General features: G+C 39.5%; 1 protein-coding gene and 1 non-coding gene across 2 annotated transcripts in view; both read left to right on the top strand.

Moving 5' to 3' along the window:
- The window catches only part of LOC107773525 (AP-1 complex subunit gamma-2), a 29,969-nt gene that overhangs the window by 1,475 nt on the left and 9,701 nt on the right, over nt 1-18,793 (top strand). Inside the window, exons 2-9 of the mRNA XM_075247119.1 lie at nt 13,749-14,051; nt 14,316-14,457; nt 14,871-15,044; nt 15,267-15,446; nt 16,381-16,535; nt 17,198-17,288; nt 17,578-17,741; nt 17,912-17,966. Coding sequence (XP_075103220.1) covers nt 13,749-14,051; nt 14,316-14,457; nt 14,871-15,044; nt 15,267-15,446; nt 16,381-16,535; nt 17,198-17,288; nt 17,578-17,741; nt 17,912-17,966 — 1,264 coding nt within the window. The remainder of the gene's footprint in view (nt 1-13,748; nt 14,052-14,315; nt 14,458-14,870; nt 15,045-15,266; nt 15,447-16,380; nt 16,536-17,197; nt 17,289-17,577; nt 17,742-17,911; nt 17,967-18,793) is intronic.
- Nucleotides 2,630-2,736, top strand: LOC142178627 (small nucleolar RNA R71). Its single transcript, XR_012706898.1, has one exon. It is a non-coding gene; the product is annotated as a small nucleolar RNA R71 (small nucleolar RNA).

The following is an 18,793-nucleotide window of genomic DNA, read 5'->3' as shown; positions in this document are numbered from 1 at the left end:
TCACTAGCTTCTATTTTAGCTCCTCGAATGCCTTCAGACAAGCATCGTCGAACTTGAACGACACATCCTTTTCTAACAACCTGCAGAATGGAGATGAAATTTTTGAGAAATCCTTAATGAATCAGCGATATATACCTGCATGTCCTAGAAAACTTCGGACTCCTTTCATGGAAATTGGTGGTGTAACTTTTCGATTGCTTCCACCTTAGCCTTGTCAACTTCCAGCCCGTCTTTGTACACCTTGTGCCTCAACACTATGCTTTCGCACCATAAAATGACACTTCTCCCAGTTCAACACAAGATTAGTCTCCTCACACCTAGCAAGTACTTTAACGGGATTGGTTAAACATTCATAAAAAAAGGACCAAACATAGAAATATCATCCATAAAGACCTCAACAAATCGTTCCACCATATCGGTGAAAATTGCCATCATACACCTTTGAAAAGTCGCAGGTGCATTACATAACGCGAATGACATTCTCTTAAATGCACAAGTGCCATAAGGGCATGTAAAAGTGGTCTTCTCTTTATCCTCCGGGGCAATAACAATTTGATTATACCCCGAGTAGCCATCGAGGAAATAGTAGTATTCTTATCAGGCTAACCCGTCAAGCATTTGATCTATAAAGGGAAGGGGGAAGTGATCTTTACGTGTAGCATTATTCAACTTCCTGTAGTCTATGCATATTTGCCAACCAATTACCGTCCTAGTTGGGATTAATTCATTTTGTTCATTCACTACAGCAGTCATACCTCTCTTTTTAAGTACACATTGGACAAGTCTTACCCACTTATTGTTGGAGATAGGAAATACAACATATGCGTCGAGCCACTAATCACTTCTTTTCTTACCACCTCTTTCATGATCGAATTCAGGCGGTGCTGATGTTCCACGCTAGGCTTATGTACTTCTTCCCTGAGTATTTTGTGCATGCAGAATGCGGGCTAATACCATATATGTCAGACATTGTCCATCCAATGGGGCGCTTGTGCTCCCTTAGCACCCTCAACAACTTCTCTTCCTGGAAGTTAGACAAATGAGAAGAAACAATCACAGGTAAAGTGTTAGAACTTCCCAAATATGCATAATGAAGATGAGAGGGTAAGGGTTTAAGATCCAATTTCGGAGCCTCCTCAACGGAAGGCTTGGGCGGGGCACCACTTGACCTATCTAGAGGCTCAAATTTTGGTTCATCTCTAATGTATTCACATAATGCATCCAGAATGTGCATCATCTCCTCAACCTCTTCTTCAAGTTTCATGTGATTGAACAATATCAGTATTTTTTCTAGTGCATCATCTTTAAATGCACTCATCCTCAGGGCTGGTTCGTCTACTTTCACTACAGAAATCATAGCAAGATCCTCGTAATGACGAGGCAACTGAATGGCTCGGTACACATTAAGGACTACTTCATTGTCAGCCCTCATGATTATCTTACCTTCTCGAACTTTGATAATTGCATCTCCACTGGCCAAAAGAGATCGTCCCAAGATGATAGGAACTCGCTCATCAGCCTAATAGTCAAAGATGATGAAGTCTACTGGGAAGATAAACTTTCCAAATTTGTAGCAATACATCCTCAATTACTCCTTCGGGGTATGCATAAGATCTATCAGCCAATTGTAGCATTACCATGGTAGGTCGTTGAGCTCCTAAGCCTAATTGCTTGAACACTGATAACGACATCAGATTTATACTTGCACCTAAATCACATAACGCTCTGCCCATATTAACCTCTCCAATCCTCACACGGATGGTAAAGCTGCTCTGACCCTTAAGCTTTTGTGGAAGCTTATGTTGGATCCTAGAAGTGCACTCCTCCATGAGTGCGACGACCTCAAACTCAGTTAACCTTCTTTTCTTCTTAGGTGCCTCTACCAGTTCTCTCCCATTTCTCAAAGTAACTGCATTGACTTGAGGATTTTTTTTTCTGTATTGCTTGGGAGAGCTCCCGCAGATTTAGTGTTTGATTATTCGCCATCTGCCCGATTGCCTCTCTAGATTTCTGAACTTTGTTCGCAACTGTTGATTATTAGACATTATCTTCTGGTTATCGAGCAAGAGCCTTTTCATCATATCTGTCATACTTTCCTTTGCTTGTTGTGGTGGTTTCACCTTGAGGCCTGTTGTTGCACTGATTTCCACCCATGAGAAGTTAGGATGGTTCCTCCAATTCGGATTGTATGTGTTACCATACTGAGCGTTTTGATTCATCGAACATCTAGTTTGTTGTCCCACATATTAGATGGATTTGGGGTTTATAGGACATTGGTCACCCGTGTGGCCTACAAAACTCATAATAAACTATTATTTGTTGCACATGCGGCACCAGTTGCACTTGTGCTTGAGAGAGCTTTCCAACATGATTAGCTATCTTGGCTACATCGGCTCTCAAAGCTGTGAAGGCATCTATGCCGATCATACCATCCGTCTTAGTCCTGATTGCTCTACTTGGTTCTCCCTCTCCTTGCCAGTTCCGGTCATTTGCAGTGAAATTGTTCAGCAAGGCCTAGATTTCCCCGTATGGTTTCTCCATGCACATACCTCTGCAGGCCGATTCTATGTACATTTTGGAAGCTTCATCTAACCCTTCTACGAAAGTATGGCCCAAAACCTCATCTGTCTGACCGTGGTGTGGGCAGTCTCTGAGTAACTTCTTAAATCGCTCCCAAGCTTGGCGAAGAGTTTCGCCTTCTTTTTGTTAGAATCCACAAATCTGGCTCCTTAGCGATTTTGTCTTCTGAGAGGGGAAGATTTTAATAAGTATTTCCGTGCCAAATCATCCTAGGTTCTGATTGAATTCACAGGCTCCTTTTGTAACCATTCCTTTGCTTCCCCCAACAGTGAAAAGGGAAATAATGCCGAAGAGACATTTGGAAAATTGTAGGTATCTGTTATTTCCAAAGAGTTCTGAATATGCCTCTGCGGATCCTCATTTGTCAATCCCACATATTGACCTTGGGATTATATCAGTTGCACCATGTATTGTTTTAGCTCAAAATGGCCGGTGATGGCCGGCTTAACGATGACTTGTGTCATATTTGCAAGGCTAGGCCTTGCAGCTGCGATCACTAGTAGTTCTTGATTTTCTGCCATTTTTACTGGTTGTGGAAGTTCAACAAGTGCTTGTTGGTTCTCGCTTTCCTTACCCTGTGCTGCCACCCTTGTTGCTTCTTTAGCCTCCTTCTTTTGTTGCGTTCTTATTTTTGTGGAAGAATCGTTCAAGTTCGTGCTCAAAGGGTTCAAGTTTACCTTTACCTTCGTCCTTCTTCCCTGATATTCACTCCACAAGCACCTGAGGTAGATCAGGTAAATCAAAAGATGACTTGTGTCATATTTGCAAGGCTAGGCCTTGCACTGCGATTACTGGTAGTTCTTGATTTTCTGCCATTTTTACTGGTTGTGGAAGTTCAACAAGTGCTTGTTGGTTCTCACTTTCCTTACCGTGTGCTGCCGCCCTTGTTGCTTCTTTAGCCACCTTGGCTTCTTTTGTTGCTTTCTTATTTTTGTGGAAGAATCGTTCAGGTTCGTGCTCAAAGGGTTCAAGTTTATCTTTACCTTGGTCCTTCTTCCCTGATATTCACTCCACAAGATCACTCCACAAGCACCTGAGACAGATCAGGTAAATCAAAAGGTCAAAACTTGAACAGAAAACTTGTAAAAATTAACTCAATTAAACAATCAATTGTTAAGTCCTCGGCAACACCGCCAAAAACTTGTTGATTCCCTAAGTACACGCAAGTATACGTAGCCGTCAAGTAATAAAGTGACTTGAAAGTCGGATGTCGAACGCACAAAGACTAAGAGTAATTGTTAACTAGGCTTAACTAATTCAATTGACTGCCCAAGGTAATCAAAAGTAATGATTTTTTTTACTAATCTACTTTTGCGAAATTAAACAAGTAATAAACTAAACTAACACGAAGCAAGGGATTGTGATTTGGACTTTAATCAGAGGAGATGAAGATTCCAGGGTTGTGGTTGATTTATCAATCCTATTGAGTTCGTAACTACACCTGTTAATCCGAATTATCTATGGTTACTAGTTGACCAGATCGTTTATATAAATAGCATATTCCCAAGTACTATCCGTCTATCCGCAATATATCAACCCTATATTCCTATAGTATTGAATCGGTCATGAACCAATATAATACGACATTCAACTGAGCAAGACTATTAGGTATATTCCTATCCTAACCGCGAAATCATTTCCCGAGCCACGAGTTCATAAACAAGCTCTCTCTAATTCTACTCTAATCTAAACATAGCTTTTCCAAGCATAGCAAAGATAGTGGGCAAATTGGTGGCCACACAATTCACAAATTGAAACTAGAATTAGAGAAACAACCAAAGATGATAATTCGTATTAACTAAGATGTAATTATAAAACTTCAATATTCATGACAACCACAACCCTAGAAAATAGAGTGCTTAGCCATTTCATAGTCATAACAAAAATCACACAAGTGTTTTGCATAAATAAATTACTAAGAAAGGATGAAGGAACGAAGAACTCGATGTTTTTTGCCTCCAAAGTTGCTCCACACGGTGTTCTTGCCTCCAAATAATGTCCAACCTCCAAATATTAGGTTTAGAAATCTTTTTATACTTATTAGGGACGTGTATGACCGAAATAACCTTCTCCAAGTAGAAATAGAAGAAGTCCCGCGGTTGGGTGCCACAGCTGGCGCGAGGCGCCAAGCTGGACTGTGAAATTTTTTGCCTGCTGCCTTTGCCGTTTTGAGGGGCGCCAGGCTCCCACCTGGACACCCACTTTTCTGCATTTTGGTACTTGGATGCCATCATTTTAGTTGGTGCCTTGCACCCTTCTGGACACCAAACACTTAATACCTCAAAATTCTTCCGTTTTGACTTCAAATCGCACACATTCTTTCCAAATCATTTCCGATTGACTCCTACACATATAAGCACCACAATTAAGCTCGAGTCATCCCATAACACGTTAGAATTAACAAGAATAGGGCGAAATGTAAGGCACTTCACATATAAAAACATGGATTTTTAGCCAAACATCAGGCATTGTTGTTGTTGTTATTATTGTCTCACTTTGCTTAGGGATATTATTAGGTGATGGTTTACTTGGATTTAAGCTTAAAACCTCAGAAAAGATTGATGGTTGTGCTGTTTGTTATTGGATTAATTTTGAAAGGTTCAACTTGGCTGTTGATATTTTGGAATGAAAAAGTGGACTTTGAGGATTCATATAGCTTACCTCAACTAGGGATTGAGGCTTACTAGTAGTAGCAACAGTAGATTTTTGTTTTTACTATTTTCTTAATTGAGATTAAGGCTAAGTTGTGTTGGTACACTGCATGAAATTTGGTTTTAGCCAGGAGTTATTTTAGTTTGTTTAAATATTTATCTCAGTAGAGAGCCTAGAGTACCGCTAGGTTTAGAGAACTTCTAGAATAGCTTAAGTTAACAAGTTTTGGATTGAAGCATAGTTGTCATTTGCGTGAGTTCTTGTTGAGTTTCAGTACTGACTTGCTTTGAAGATAGTCTGTTGGAAGACATTTCTGGTTTTGATGGTGTCTCTCAGTTGAGGGTCATGTTACGGAAATATTTTGGTCACGATGGATTTAAGATTAGAACATGTTTTCTAGTGACATGTAAAACGTGTTGATTTTGTTCAGCTTACTTGGAAAATATACTTTTTTTTACAATTCTGTCCTCGATTCTTTTTGTTTATATATATATGTATATATATATATATATATATATATATATATATATACTGAATTTGAATTAAAAGATAATTTTGAGTTCATATTGGCTCCCGTACACGGTAAATTTTAAAGCCTAGAATCACTTAAAGAGGTCTGCAAATTAATACAGTGATGGAGGATAGAAGAAAAATAGAAATTATTGTTGTTTCTTAGCTCGTATTGCTTTCTCATAAAAATATGTTAGCTCGCACTGTGCTTATTTTATATGCCAAATCTTGAAATCCATGATTACTATTTTAAGAAAAGAATTCCTCGAGTAAATGACATTTTCACGTCTAACTGCTCCACTTCAAGATCTAGGCTAGCTGCCAACCTTAAGATTGTTCGAATAAAAGTCATTTTGATAACATTTGAGAAAATTTCGTCAAAATCAATACCTTTCTTCTGTTCGAAACCTTTTTGTTAATTTACAGCATGTATATAGTATAGTATTGTCCCACATTGGTAGAGGAGTAGTATGTCCTTGTATAGTATAGCTATAAATAAGGACCTCTTGTATTGTATTGTTCATCCAATATCAATAACATATTTTCTCCCGTGCCTTCTCACATGGTATCAGAGCAATTGTGAGAGACTTATCGCTGTGCATAAATTCCAGCGATTCCGGGAAAGAGAAATCGCTGTGCATAAATTCCAGCGATTCCGGGAAAGAGAAATCAGTACTTTTTTAAGGCTGTTTTCTATCTGCTTCATTTCTGTTAGTGTTGTGCAAAATCCAACACTACCACAAGAGTCGTAACTGTCCGGCGACCAAACCCCAGTGAAAAACTCCGGCAGCAGCTCCTCACGCACCTCCACGCGCCACCAGAAGCTCACGCGCCGGCGCGTACGACCACTTCCGGCCGTTTTTTTTGAAAATTCCTTCAGAACAGTTGGGTCGCCTGGTAATTCCGATCCTACCCCTACTGTTTTCATTTCATTCCGACAACTTTGAGTTTTTTCCGGCAGCTACAGTACTATTCCGACAGCTACAGTAGATTCCGGCAGCTACAGTATTTCAGTATTCTATTTTTGTGTTTCCGTACACTGTTTCAGTGGATTACAGTTGATTCTTTCTCCTTTTTGGTAATAATTTACAACAATGTCTTTGGGATTTGATGCTTTTGGGTCTAGAAACATGAGTTCTGGAAGCTCTAGTGCTATTATTACCTCGGAACCTTTAATGGGAGGTTCAAACTACTTAGCTTGGGCTTCATCTGTCGAGTTATGGTGTAGAGGTCAAGGTGTTCAAGATCATCTAATCAAACAGTCTAGCGATGGAGATGAAAAGGCAATAGCACTTTGGGCAAAAATCGATGCTCAGTTATGTAGCATCTTGTGGCGATCTATTGATTCCAAGTTGATGCCCTTGTTTCGTCCATTCCAGACATGTTATTTGGTTTGGGCAAAGGCACGCACCTTATACACTAATGACATATCTCGCTTCTATGATGTGATATCACGGATGACAAACTTAAAGAAGCAGGAATTGGATATGTCTACTTACTTGGGTCAAGTACAGGCAGTCATGGAGGAATTTGAGAAGTTGATGCCAGTTTCTGCTAGTGTGGAAAAACAACAAGAGCAGCGACAAAAGATGTTTCTCGTTCTTACTCTCGCTGGACTTCCTAATGATCTTGATTCAGTACGCGACCAGATTTTGGCTAGTCCGTCTGTCCCGACAGTTGATGAATTATTCTCTCGATTACTCCGCCTTGCTGCAGCACCAAGTCCACTAGTGATCTCATCACAGATACTTGATTCCTCTGTTCTTGCATCCCAGACAATGGATGCTCGGGCATCTCAAACTATGGAGCATAGACGAGTAGGAGGTCGTTTTGGAAGATCTAGACCCAAGTGTTCTTATTGTCACAAACTTGGACACACTCGTGAAATGTGCTATTCCTTACATGGTCGTCCACCCAAAAATGCTTACATTGCTCAGACCGAGACTCCAGGTAACCAAGGATTTTCTTTATCTAAAGAAGAATATAATGAGCTCCTTCAGTATCGAGCAAGTAAGCAGACATCTCCACAAGTAGCCTCAGTTGCTCAGACTGATACTTCTGTTACTGGTAATTCTTTTGCTTGTGTTTCCTAGTCTAGCACTCTTGGCCCATGGGTCATGGACTCAGGCGCTTCTGATCACATCTCTGGTAATATATCACTTTTGTCATATATTCACAGTCTCTTCCCACTGTTACTTTAGCCAATGGATGTCAAACTAAGGCAAAAGGAGTTGGACAAGCTAATCTCTTGTCTTCTATCACCCTAGATTCCGTTCTTTATGTCCCTGACTGTCCTTTTAGTCTTGCATCTGTTAGTTGTTTGACTTGTGCCCTCCATTGTGGTATATATTTTATTGACGATTCTTTTATTATGCAGGACCGCAGTACGGGACAGACAATTGGTACAGGGCATGAATCAGAAGGCCTTTACTACCTTAACTCACTCAGTCCTTCCACAACATGTCTAGTTACAGATCCTCCAGATCTAATCCACAGACGTTTAGGACATCCGAGTTTATCCAAACTTCAGAAGATAGTGCCTAGTTTATCTAGTTTGTCTACATTAGATTGTGAGTCGTGTCAACTTAGGAAACATACCCGAGCCTCCTTTTCGCGTAGTGTTGAGAGTCATGCAGAGTCTGTCTTCTCCTTAGTTCATTCTGATATATGGGGTCCTAGTAGAGTCAGTTCATCCTTGGGATTTCGTTATTTTGTCAGTTTCATTGATGATTATTCAATATGTACTTGGCTTTTCTTAATGAAAGATCGTTCTGAGTTATTTTCTATATTCCAGAGTTTCTGTGCTGAAATCAAAAACCAATTTGGTGTTTCTATTCGCATTTTTCGCAGTGATAATGCCTTAGAATATTTATCTTCTCAATTTCAGCAGTTTATGACTTCTCAAGGAATTATTCGTCAGACATCTTGTCCTTATACCCCTCAGCAAAATGGGGTTGCTGAGAGAAAGAATAGGCACCTTATTGAGACTGCTCGCACACTTCTAATTGAATCTCGTGTTCCGTTGCGTTTTTGGGGCGATGCAGTTCTCACAGCTTGTTATTTGATTAATCGGATGCCTTCATCTCCCATCAAGAATCAGATTCCGCATTCAGTATTGTTTCCCCAGTCACCCTTATACTCTCTTCCACCTCGTGTTTTTGGGAGCACGTGTTTTGTTCATAACTTAGCCCCTGGGAAAGATAAGTTAGCTCCTCGTGCTCTCAAGTGTGTCTTCCTTGGTTATTCTCGTGTTCAGAAGGGATATCGTTGTTATTCTCCAGATCTTCGTAGGTACCTTATGTCAGCTGACGTCACATTTTTTGAGTCTAAACCTTTCTTTACCTATGCTGACCACCATGATATATCTGAGGTCTTACCTATACCGATCTTTGAGGAGTTTACTATAGCTCCTCCTCCACCTTCGACCACAGAGGTTTCATCCGTACCAACCGTTGAGGAGTCTAGTGTTGTTCCCCCTAGTTCCCCAGCCACATGAACACCACTCTTGACTTATCATCGTCGTTTGCGTCTTCCATCAGGCCCAACTGGTTCTCGTCCTGCACCTGACCCTGCTCCTGCTGCGGACCCTGCTCCTAGTACACCGATTGCACTTCGGAAAGGTATACGGACCACACTTAACCCTAATCCTCATTATGTCGGTTTGAGCTATCATCGTCTGTCATCTCCCCATTATGCTTTTATATCTTCTTTGTCCTCGGTTTCCATCCCTAAGTCTACAGGTGAAGCGTTGTCTCATCCAGGATGGCGACAAGCTATGAGTGACGAGATGTCTGCTTTACATACAAGTGGTACTTGGGAGCTTGTTCCTCTTCCCTCAGGTAAATCTACTGTTGGTTGTCGTTGGGTTTATGCAGTCAAAGTTGGTCCCGATGGACAGATTGATCGACTTAAGGCCCATCTTGTTGCCAAAGGATATACTCAGATATTTTGGCTCGATTACAGTGATACCTTCTCTCCCGTGGCTTCAGTCCGCCTTTTTCTATCCATGGTTGCGGTTCGTCATTGGCCCCTCTATCAGCTGGACATTAAAAATGCCTTTCTTCACGGTGATCTTGAGGATGAGGTTTATATGGAGCAACCACCTGGTTTTGTTGCTCAGGGGGAGTCTCGTGGCCTTGTATGTCGCTTGCGTCGGTCACTTTATGGTCTAAAGCAGTCTCCTCGAGCCTGGTTTGGTAAGTTCAGCACGGTTATCCAGGAGTTTGGCATGATTCGTAGTGAAGCTGATCACTCTGTGTTTTATCGGCACTCTGCTTCAAGTCTCTGTATTTATCTGGTAGTCTATGTTGATGATATTGTTATTACTGGCAATGATCAGGATGGTATTACCAATCTGAAGCAGCATCTCTTCCAGCACTTCCAAACTAAGGATCTAGGCAGATTGAAGTACTTTCTAGGTATTGAGGTTGCCCAGTCTAGCTCAGGTATTGTTATTTCTCAAAGAAAATATGCTTTAGACATTCTTGAGGAGACGGGGATGATAGGTTGCAGACCTGTTGACACTCCGATGGATCCGAATTCTAAACTTATGCCAGGACAGGGGGAGCCGCTTAGCGATCCTGCAAGCTATAGGCGGCTGGTTGGAAAATTAAATTATCTCACAGTGACTAGACCCGACATTTCTTATCCTGTGAGTGTTGTAAGTCAGTTTATGAATTCTCCATGTGATAGTCATTGGGATGCAGTTGTCCGCGTTATTCGATATATAAAATCGGCTCCAGGCAAAGGGTTGGTCTTTGAGGATCGAGGTCATGAGCAGATCATTGGATACTCAGATGCTGATTGGGCAGGATCACCTTCTGATAGACGTTCTACGTCTGGATATTGTGTTTTAGTAGGAGGAAATTTGGTGTCCTGGAAGAGCAAGAAACAGAATGTAGTTGCTCGGTCTAGTGCAGAAGCAGAATATCGAGCAATGGCTATGGCAACATGTGAGCTAGTCTGGACCAAACAATTGCTCAAGGAGTTGAAATTTGGTGAAATCAGTCGAATGGAACTTGTGTGCGATAATCAAGCTGCCAATCATATTGCATCAAATCCGGTGTTCCATGAGAGAACTAAACACATTGAGATTGATTGTCACTTCCTCAGAGAAAATACTTTCAGGAGAGATTGCTACAAAGTTTGTGAGGTCGAATGATCAACTTGCAGATATTTTCACCAAGTCTCTCACTGGTCCTCGTATTGGTTATATATGTAACAAGCTCGGTACATATGATTTGTATGCACCTGCTTGAGGGGGAGTGTTAGTTTACAGCATGTATATAGTGTAGTATTGTCCCACATTGGTAGAAGAATAATATGTCCTTGTATAGTATAGCTATAAATAAGGACCTCTTGTATTGTATTGTTCATCCAATATCAATAACATATTTTCTCCCGTGCCTTCTCACAGCCTTTAATTCTCTTTGCGAGATAGAGTCTTAGTTATTGCAATTTGGACCGATAGACAACAAACAAGACTAGCCACTTTTCTCCGAATTTCGACAAGAGGCATTGTGAAACTTTGTCAAGTATTTTGTTCTAGCACAAGAAGCTTCTTAGTAATCCTTACTTTGCTGCCAAAGTGATATTCATAATATATTCCCCCGGTTCCACATTAGCCTATAAAGTCAGTAAGAGTGGTATAGATCTATGGTTTGGTTTTGGTGATTTGACTTGATATCTGTAAGTTGAACCAAAGTTTGGATGAAATTCTGACACAATATCAAACCATTACACACAACCGAAAGCAGAACCCTTAAGGTTTGGTTTTGCATGTCATGTTTCCTTTGTCATATGCTGTGCATTTTTTATTTTCCAATTTTCTTTGGAACCTTAGAGAGAATTACTAAGTTCAAATTTTGATACTGCATTGTTTGTTTGGTACTTATAAACTTATGATTTTGTTTAGCTGAGTTGTCAGTTTTGCTGTTTTCATGAACTCCCTTTAAAATTGGAGTTTTTGCCAGGGACTGGCAGACTGCAGTTCTGCATATTTTCGAAGCCAACCCAAACCGATGCCATTTTAGACATTATCAGCGACCTGATGATCAATCTATAACTATGTATTCTGATCTAGCTTAGTGCTGTTTTGTCATAAATAAAGATTATTATCACTTGTCCAAAAAAAAACAAAAAAAAAACACCAAACCAAACAGTCAAGCCAAACAAAACTGATCTTTTCACTCTATAATTAAACCTTTATCTTTGATACACCCTTGATCTACAAAATCATCTTTAGGATCACAAAGATGAGAAGCATGAACGCCTTAACTCATCATACTAATAATAGTAGTAGCAGTAGTTACTAAAAGCTGATATAAGCTAATGCATATGCGTACAATTCCCAAACTCACCACCATGACTATGAAATTCAGTTTGTTCGATAAGTTTAGCCAACTTCAATTGCTTGCTACTCCAAGCCTCCATTAACTTTACCTCTTTAGCATATGCATCTCTCTCTGTAAGGCATTGAGTTGATCTCTGTGTTCCCTCTCCATCCTTTGAAGAAAAGCCATTTCCTTTTCACATAAACACCTCATCGTTTCTTCTATTTCCTTCATTTCCCTCCTTTTTCTACCCTTCCCTGACTCTAGTTGTTACTCCAGCCGGTTCAGCCTCCATGTTGTGCCTCCTTCTTATGCTGTACCCAGTTCTGTCTTCCTTCTTACATCTCTTTGCAATACTGGATTAAGGTACCCCGTTGCTGAATCGAATAGAATCAATCCTGTCAAACCCAAATTCGAGTGAACCACCTCATCCAAATGTAACACAGATTCAGTGTGTAAGGGCGAGAGTAACAGAAGGGGATATATCAGAAGATGATGAAGTATGATATCCACATCGGAGAACAGATGAAGGTGGTGGAGTAGTGGTGGAATTCACCGGTTCATTCACAGCCACTGGACTTGAAGATAGAGCTGGTGGCAGTTCAAGATTTGGCATGATATATGGCTGGCAAAAGCAAGGGGGGTTGAAATTTGAAAAGCAAAGATCTCTGGCTGCACGTATTTCTCTGCAAAAGTCTCCAATATGTGATCATACTTCCCTCAGATTCCTCCTTGCGGTGACCCACCACCAAAGACGGCAGGAACAGAAGGCGGGTCATGTATTCTTGACGTTGCTGGGATTTCTGAAGCTGCTTAAGCTATTTTTCTTTGAGAACTTCAATCCCTTGCCTAAGTTTTAGCAGTATGAGAAGGGACTTCAGTGGGAATTTTCTTACTTGTTGTCGTGCTTTGCTTGAAGGCAGATGACAAGATTTTGTTCTTCAGGATTTGAAGATCCCTTCTTGATCCCAGGTTTCAAGTAGTTTTTCCAGTGTTCAAGGCAAGATTTTGGCTCCCTGTCAGGAGTTTTTTCCATGCGTTTAGAAATGATATTCCATTCTTTGGGTTAATATTGCTTCATGTAGGCACGAAGTAGTGCAGCTTCTTCTGGCCGCCACCTTTGACTCTCCTTCATCTCCAAGCCGTAACCATGTCTGCTATGTGCCACAGTCTTCCACAAAATTTGTTGTTTATGCATTTACTTCTAAAGCTAAGGTTCATGTATAGTCTCAGTTAAAGAGTGGCACTTGTGACACCTTTATACCCCTGAAGCAGCATTGGTGCTTTGCAAATTATCTGTACCAGAACAAAATTTTATTTTTTATTTTTTTTCTTTTGCATAAGATAAAATATTGTAAAGGGCGAGGTGGTTCAGCCATATAAATCTTCTTAAGCTCTTCCAGAGGGAGTATTCACAGGTTGTGAACTGCCTCGATTACTCTATTTGTCTGCTTAGAGAAGTTTGATATTTTTCGTTTCTGACAATCCCATTTGAATTTCTGCTCCCTTTTAAACTCACTACCACAGAAAAAAATGTGGGGTGGTTCCCAAGTTTCCCTGTCAGAATTTTATTATGTCAACTGATGATGTCATGAGATAATAAGAGCTTATAATAGAAGATTCCTGAAAAAAGCCTACAATAGAAAATTATATGCGCTTATTGGTCTAATGCAGGGACATGATTCGGGCTATCCGTGCTTGCAAAACTGCAGCAGAGGAGCGTGGTGTAGTAAGAAAAGAGTGTGCTGCTATTAGAGCTGCAATCAGTGAAAATGATCAAGATTATAGACATCGTAATATTGCGAAGCTAATGTTCATTCACATGCTGGGTTACCCCACACACTTTGGTCAAATGGAATGCTTGAAGCTGATTGCTTCTCCAGGATTTCCAGAGAAAAGAATAGGATATCTTGGCCTAATGTTGTTGCTTGACGAAAGACAAGAAGTTTTAATGTTGGTTACCAATTCTATAAAGCAGTATCCTTTTCTTGTGTTTCACTATTTCCTCTTCAAAAGATGTCTCTTTATATGTACTCGAACCAGATTAAAGGGCATATATGAAGAAAGAAATACTGGTGAAGGTCTTTTTCTTTTACCTTTTCTTTTTCTTTTTTCCCCAAAGCACTTTCAGTTGATTAGGCTATTGCTCTTTGATCTGTACAACTTTTAAAGGTAATAGCTATTGTCGCTCAGTTTATTTCAAATTCACAATTACATTCAGATACCTTAACTTTTGAATAGAGATCTTAACCATACCAACCAATATATTGTTGGACTTGCTCTTTGTGCCCTGGGGAATATTGGTTCTGCAGAAATGGCTCGTGACCTTGCACCTGAAGTTGAAAGGTTGCTAAAGTTTAGAGATCCTAATATCCGAAAGAAGGTAAGTCTCTTAAGAAAAGGAGCTGCTATTAACATTTCTTCTCCTTATATCATTGTGCATTTATGTATTTCTTTCCACAATCAGCTCATTTAAAGTTTTCATGTGAACTCTATACTTGGCCCTCATTGTTGTTGTTGGCTCTGCCATTTTCTCTATGGGTATTCACTTAATCATGCATTTGTTGTTTACACCAAACTAACTTCCAAACACTCTTTTTCAACTTTAACTTCCGATACTCTTTCAGTCTTTCTTTTCTACTTCAACCAACCAAATATTGCCCAAATGCCTACAAGTCTTTTAATTTTTCTCATGCCATGAGTATTTGACTCAGTAGAAATCTGATGTTTCTTTTGTGCTCACTGGCAAATGGTTGCTTTTTATCAGTGTATTCACTCTACTTTGGTCTACTGTAGGCAGCGCTTTGCTCTATAAGAATTATAAGGAAGGTCCCCGATCTCGCTGAAAATTTTATAAACCCTGCAGCAGCCTTGTTAAGTGAGAAACACCATGGGGTTCTCATTACAGGCGTCCAGCTTTGTATAGATCTATGTAAAATTAGTACAGAGGCTCTTGAATATTTCAGAAAGGTAAGTCGACCACTCATTTAAAGGATGTAATCAAAGAGCTTCATTCCCAATGTACTTGTTCCAGCCTCCTTTTAACTAAAACAGCATTAGTGTAAGCTGCACCTACACATGCTGGAGTAGATATTTGAAATTTGATAAAATCAAGAATCAAAAACTTTATCTTCTATTTGATGTGGCATTCATATTATTTTTAATTTTCTTTTTTTCCATGTGTGGTTCTAGAAATGCACAGATGGTTTAGTCAAAATTCTGAAGGATCTCACGAACAGTCCATATGCGCCTGAGTATGACGTTTCTGGCATTACAGATCCTTTCCTCCATATAAGATTGCTTAGGCTCTTGTGTGCTTTGGGACAAGATGATGCCGATGCCAGTGATGCTATGAATGATATTCTTGCTCAGGTTTGTTGTGCCTCTTTGTGTCTTGATGTGTATCATATCATGGAGTTGTTAGATCTTGCAGTTTTTTAAATGCCTTCCTGCTAGTGATTTTTGTCAATGCTTTAGCAGTGCATCACTCAACTCTTGTCCTTAGCATAGATGAAATTTAGTTAACAGTTTACTCTATGAATACAGAAGCAAGAGTATGGTTAGTTTGTGCACTGTGTAGTTTAGGTTTGGAATTGTCTTTTTTGGTAAATAAATCTAGACTTTTTTGTTTTTCTTTTCGTATTCTTCTGCGTGCAATATTGACTGGCAGAATTATACTCCTCTCAGTTTGGGCTTAGCCTCACTTCTTTTGAAACTTTGCCACGGCAAAGGCTTCATGTGGTCCTTGGCCCGAAAATATCTGAATACATTTAGGTGCCGTTTGCTCCCCCCCCCCCCAAACTTTTTGTTAAAACTGTGTTCAACCAAACACCAAGAAGGAAAAAAATTGTAATTTATGCAAAAACTGAAAAACTTTTCTTTTTGGTCTTTGGTTGAAAAATAACTTTTGCCAAAAACTGTTTTGGTTGAAACTCTTCTTCAAGTTTTTGAAGCAAACGCTTACTTGCTTTGTTGTGGAGATCTAATGAAGTTTTCTCAAAGAGGCTTGTACTATTTAAAACATGCAACAAAGTGAGAAATTCTCTTTGATAGGTATGCAACAAAGTGAGAATATTCACAACAATAATAGTGTGCCTGAATGGGTCTATAAGCTTATGCAACACAATAAGGAGAATCTTTTTTTTTCCACTTCAAGTGCTTGTTCTCTGCTTACTATCACGGTACAATCATATCAGATGTATTTTATGAGTAAGTAGCAGTTTCTCTGGCCGTATTTCAACCCTTAAGAAGGTTATACTGTATGATGAAATATAGATTTCCCTAACAAGTCTGAAATCTTCTCTAGGTGGCAACAAAAACTGAATCAAACAAAAATGCAGGCAATGCTATTCTTTATGAATGTGTTGCAACTATCATGAGCGTTGAAGATAATGGCGGCTTGAGGGTACTTGCTATTAATATTTTGGGAAGATTTTTGTCCAACCGTGATAACAATATCAGGTTATTCTCAATCTTCTATTTTTGCATATTTCACCCGCAATATGCTGGGGTTATCTTATTTGGTGACTTTTTCTTGTGGGTCCTGGTGTGATGACCAGTGGTGTCATACACTTGAGAAATTGCTTAACCAAAGCAAAATTCAGTTGTTATAAACAGCCTCTACATTCAATATGCACTTCTGTGTCCAAACCCTATTGATCTCGTATGTATTTAGCAATTAAGTGGTTTATACTATGCTTCTACTTGTTGTGTGCCTTCAATCTATAGGGTATTCTTGTACTATAGTTTTCCAGGTGTTAATGGTGATTAGAAATTCTATTGTCTCTTTGAACCCCTTGTTTAGTGTGATTGTGATATACAGGTTTTTCTTTTGGATGAGAAAATACACGTGGCTGTTCACTGCTTATATTTGCAGAATTTGGTGCTGTGACAGATCTTTGGCATGCCCCTAAGTCTGCACCACATGCTAAATACAGTCGCCTGTTTATTTCTTTGTTTTTGCCTTTTTCTTTTGAGGCGATAGAAAGGAGGGGTTTCTTTCCTAGTCACTTCTCTATATGATTCTTGTACTGTTAGATATATCTGTGTGATAGTCTGTTGCTATTTGTCTTGCTAGCATGGGTTCTTTTTTAAACTTAGTGAGTGAGGTCCAATTATTTCAGATATGTTGCACTGAACATGTTGATGAAAGCTCTGGCTGTAGATAGTCAAGCAGTGCAGAGGCATCGGGCAACAATTTTGGAATGTGTGAAGGTATTTGACCTTTGCAGTCTATTCTTTCTAATAGTTTTTCCACTTCTTCGTACTCTGTGTTCTTTCCCTTTGACATGTGAACTACCTCTGTTCAAATATTTCTAGAGCATAAATTGTAAATGATACCCCGACTAGCCGGATCATGTATAGCATGTGCTTCCACAGATTGATAATGGCATTTCTACTTGTCAGATTATGTGGCTTTTAAACTAGCATATTAGGAAATACTATTTGCTGATGTTCCGCTTATATCAAACATACAGCAACTTGTGGCTTGTTCAATTTTCAGGATACCGATCCATCGATTCGTAAAAGAGCCGTTGAACTTGTGTATCTCTTAGTAAACGAAAGCAATGTGAAGCCTATGACGAAGGAGTTAATTGAATATCTAGAAGCAAGTGATCCGGAGTTTAGGGGAGATCTCACTGCCAAAATATGTTCGATTGTGGAAAAGTAAGTGAACACTGAAAATGTTTGTGGGAACTATGATTTTGATTCTGAGAATTCACAGAATGCTTCTGCTTTTACTATTAGTGAGGGACGATAGACATGTTTTTTTGTTCCTTCTCTTCCAAGACATCTTCAAATGCATTTCCAACTTACAACTGCTTATGGTACTCCAGGTTCTCACCAGAGAAAATTTGGTACATTGATCAGATGCTCAAAGTTCTCCCTAAGGTATGCATACGCTGATAGATTTCATTGTATTATGATCTTTCTGTTTGAGTTTAAGACTATTTGTAGGCCATATGGTCTTTCTGTTAATTAGGCAACATAAGTTTTATTTAAAACTCTACAACTCCCACTCACATGAGGGCCTAATCTTTTCTTGGGGCAAGCACTGGAAATACCTTTTGCATGGGTAGCAGCAACTAGACTTGAATTGAGATATATACTTACTTGAATCACATGTTGAATAGTGACTGCCTCGTCTAAAAGCTTGAGTTGTTATTGGGGGGGAACATTTTTTGGGTTCAATTTAGGTCTGCAACATCCTCTAGATCATGATTCTCTATACTCAAATATCATGTAATGTTACTTGAAATGCTTATCAGCTGTATCCTCACACCAAGATCCAACATTTTATGTTTATCCCTATACCCTAACTTTAAAGGCTTTGAGAAATACAACAACAACAACAAACTCAGTATAATCCCACATAGTGGGATATGGGAAATCTGACTAACAATTCAAAGAAGAAGAAAAAAAGGAAGAAGTTTTCAGAAAATATGACTAACCATTCAATTCAATTTAAGAAGCTTCGGACAATCTGACTGACCATCCCAAGAAAAAGGCTTTGGAAAATCTGACCTTAGACGCACCCATGTCTTGCACTATGTCCTGGTAGTGTAGGAGAAGCTTACACTTCTAGAAATGTTTATAGTTGTACTAGTATTCATCCCAAGTGTAGACGATTATGTGCAAGGTGATCTATTCTTTTCCTTTTTATTTATGAAATTCAATCTTTTCTGCACAAATCTGCAATCTTTGCACAAAGGTATGAC

Source organism: Nicotiana tabacum, chromosome 24 (assembly GCF_000715075.1).
Source record: "Nicotiana tabacum cultivar K326 chromosome 24, ASM71507v2, whole genome shotgun sequence".
Lineage (NCBI taxonomy): Eukaryota > Viridiplantae > Streptophyta > Magnoliopsida > Solanales > Solanaceae > Nicotiana > Nicotiana tabacum.
This window is presented reverse-complemented; position numbering and strand designations above follow the sequence as displayed.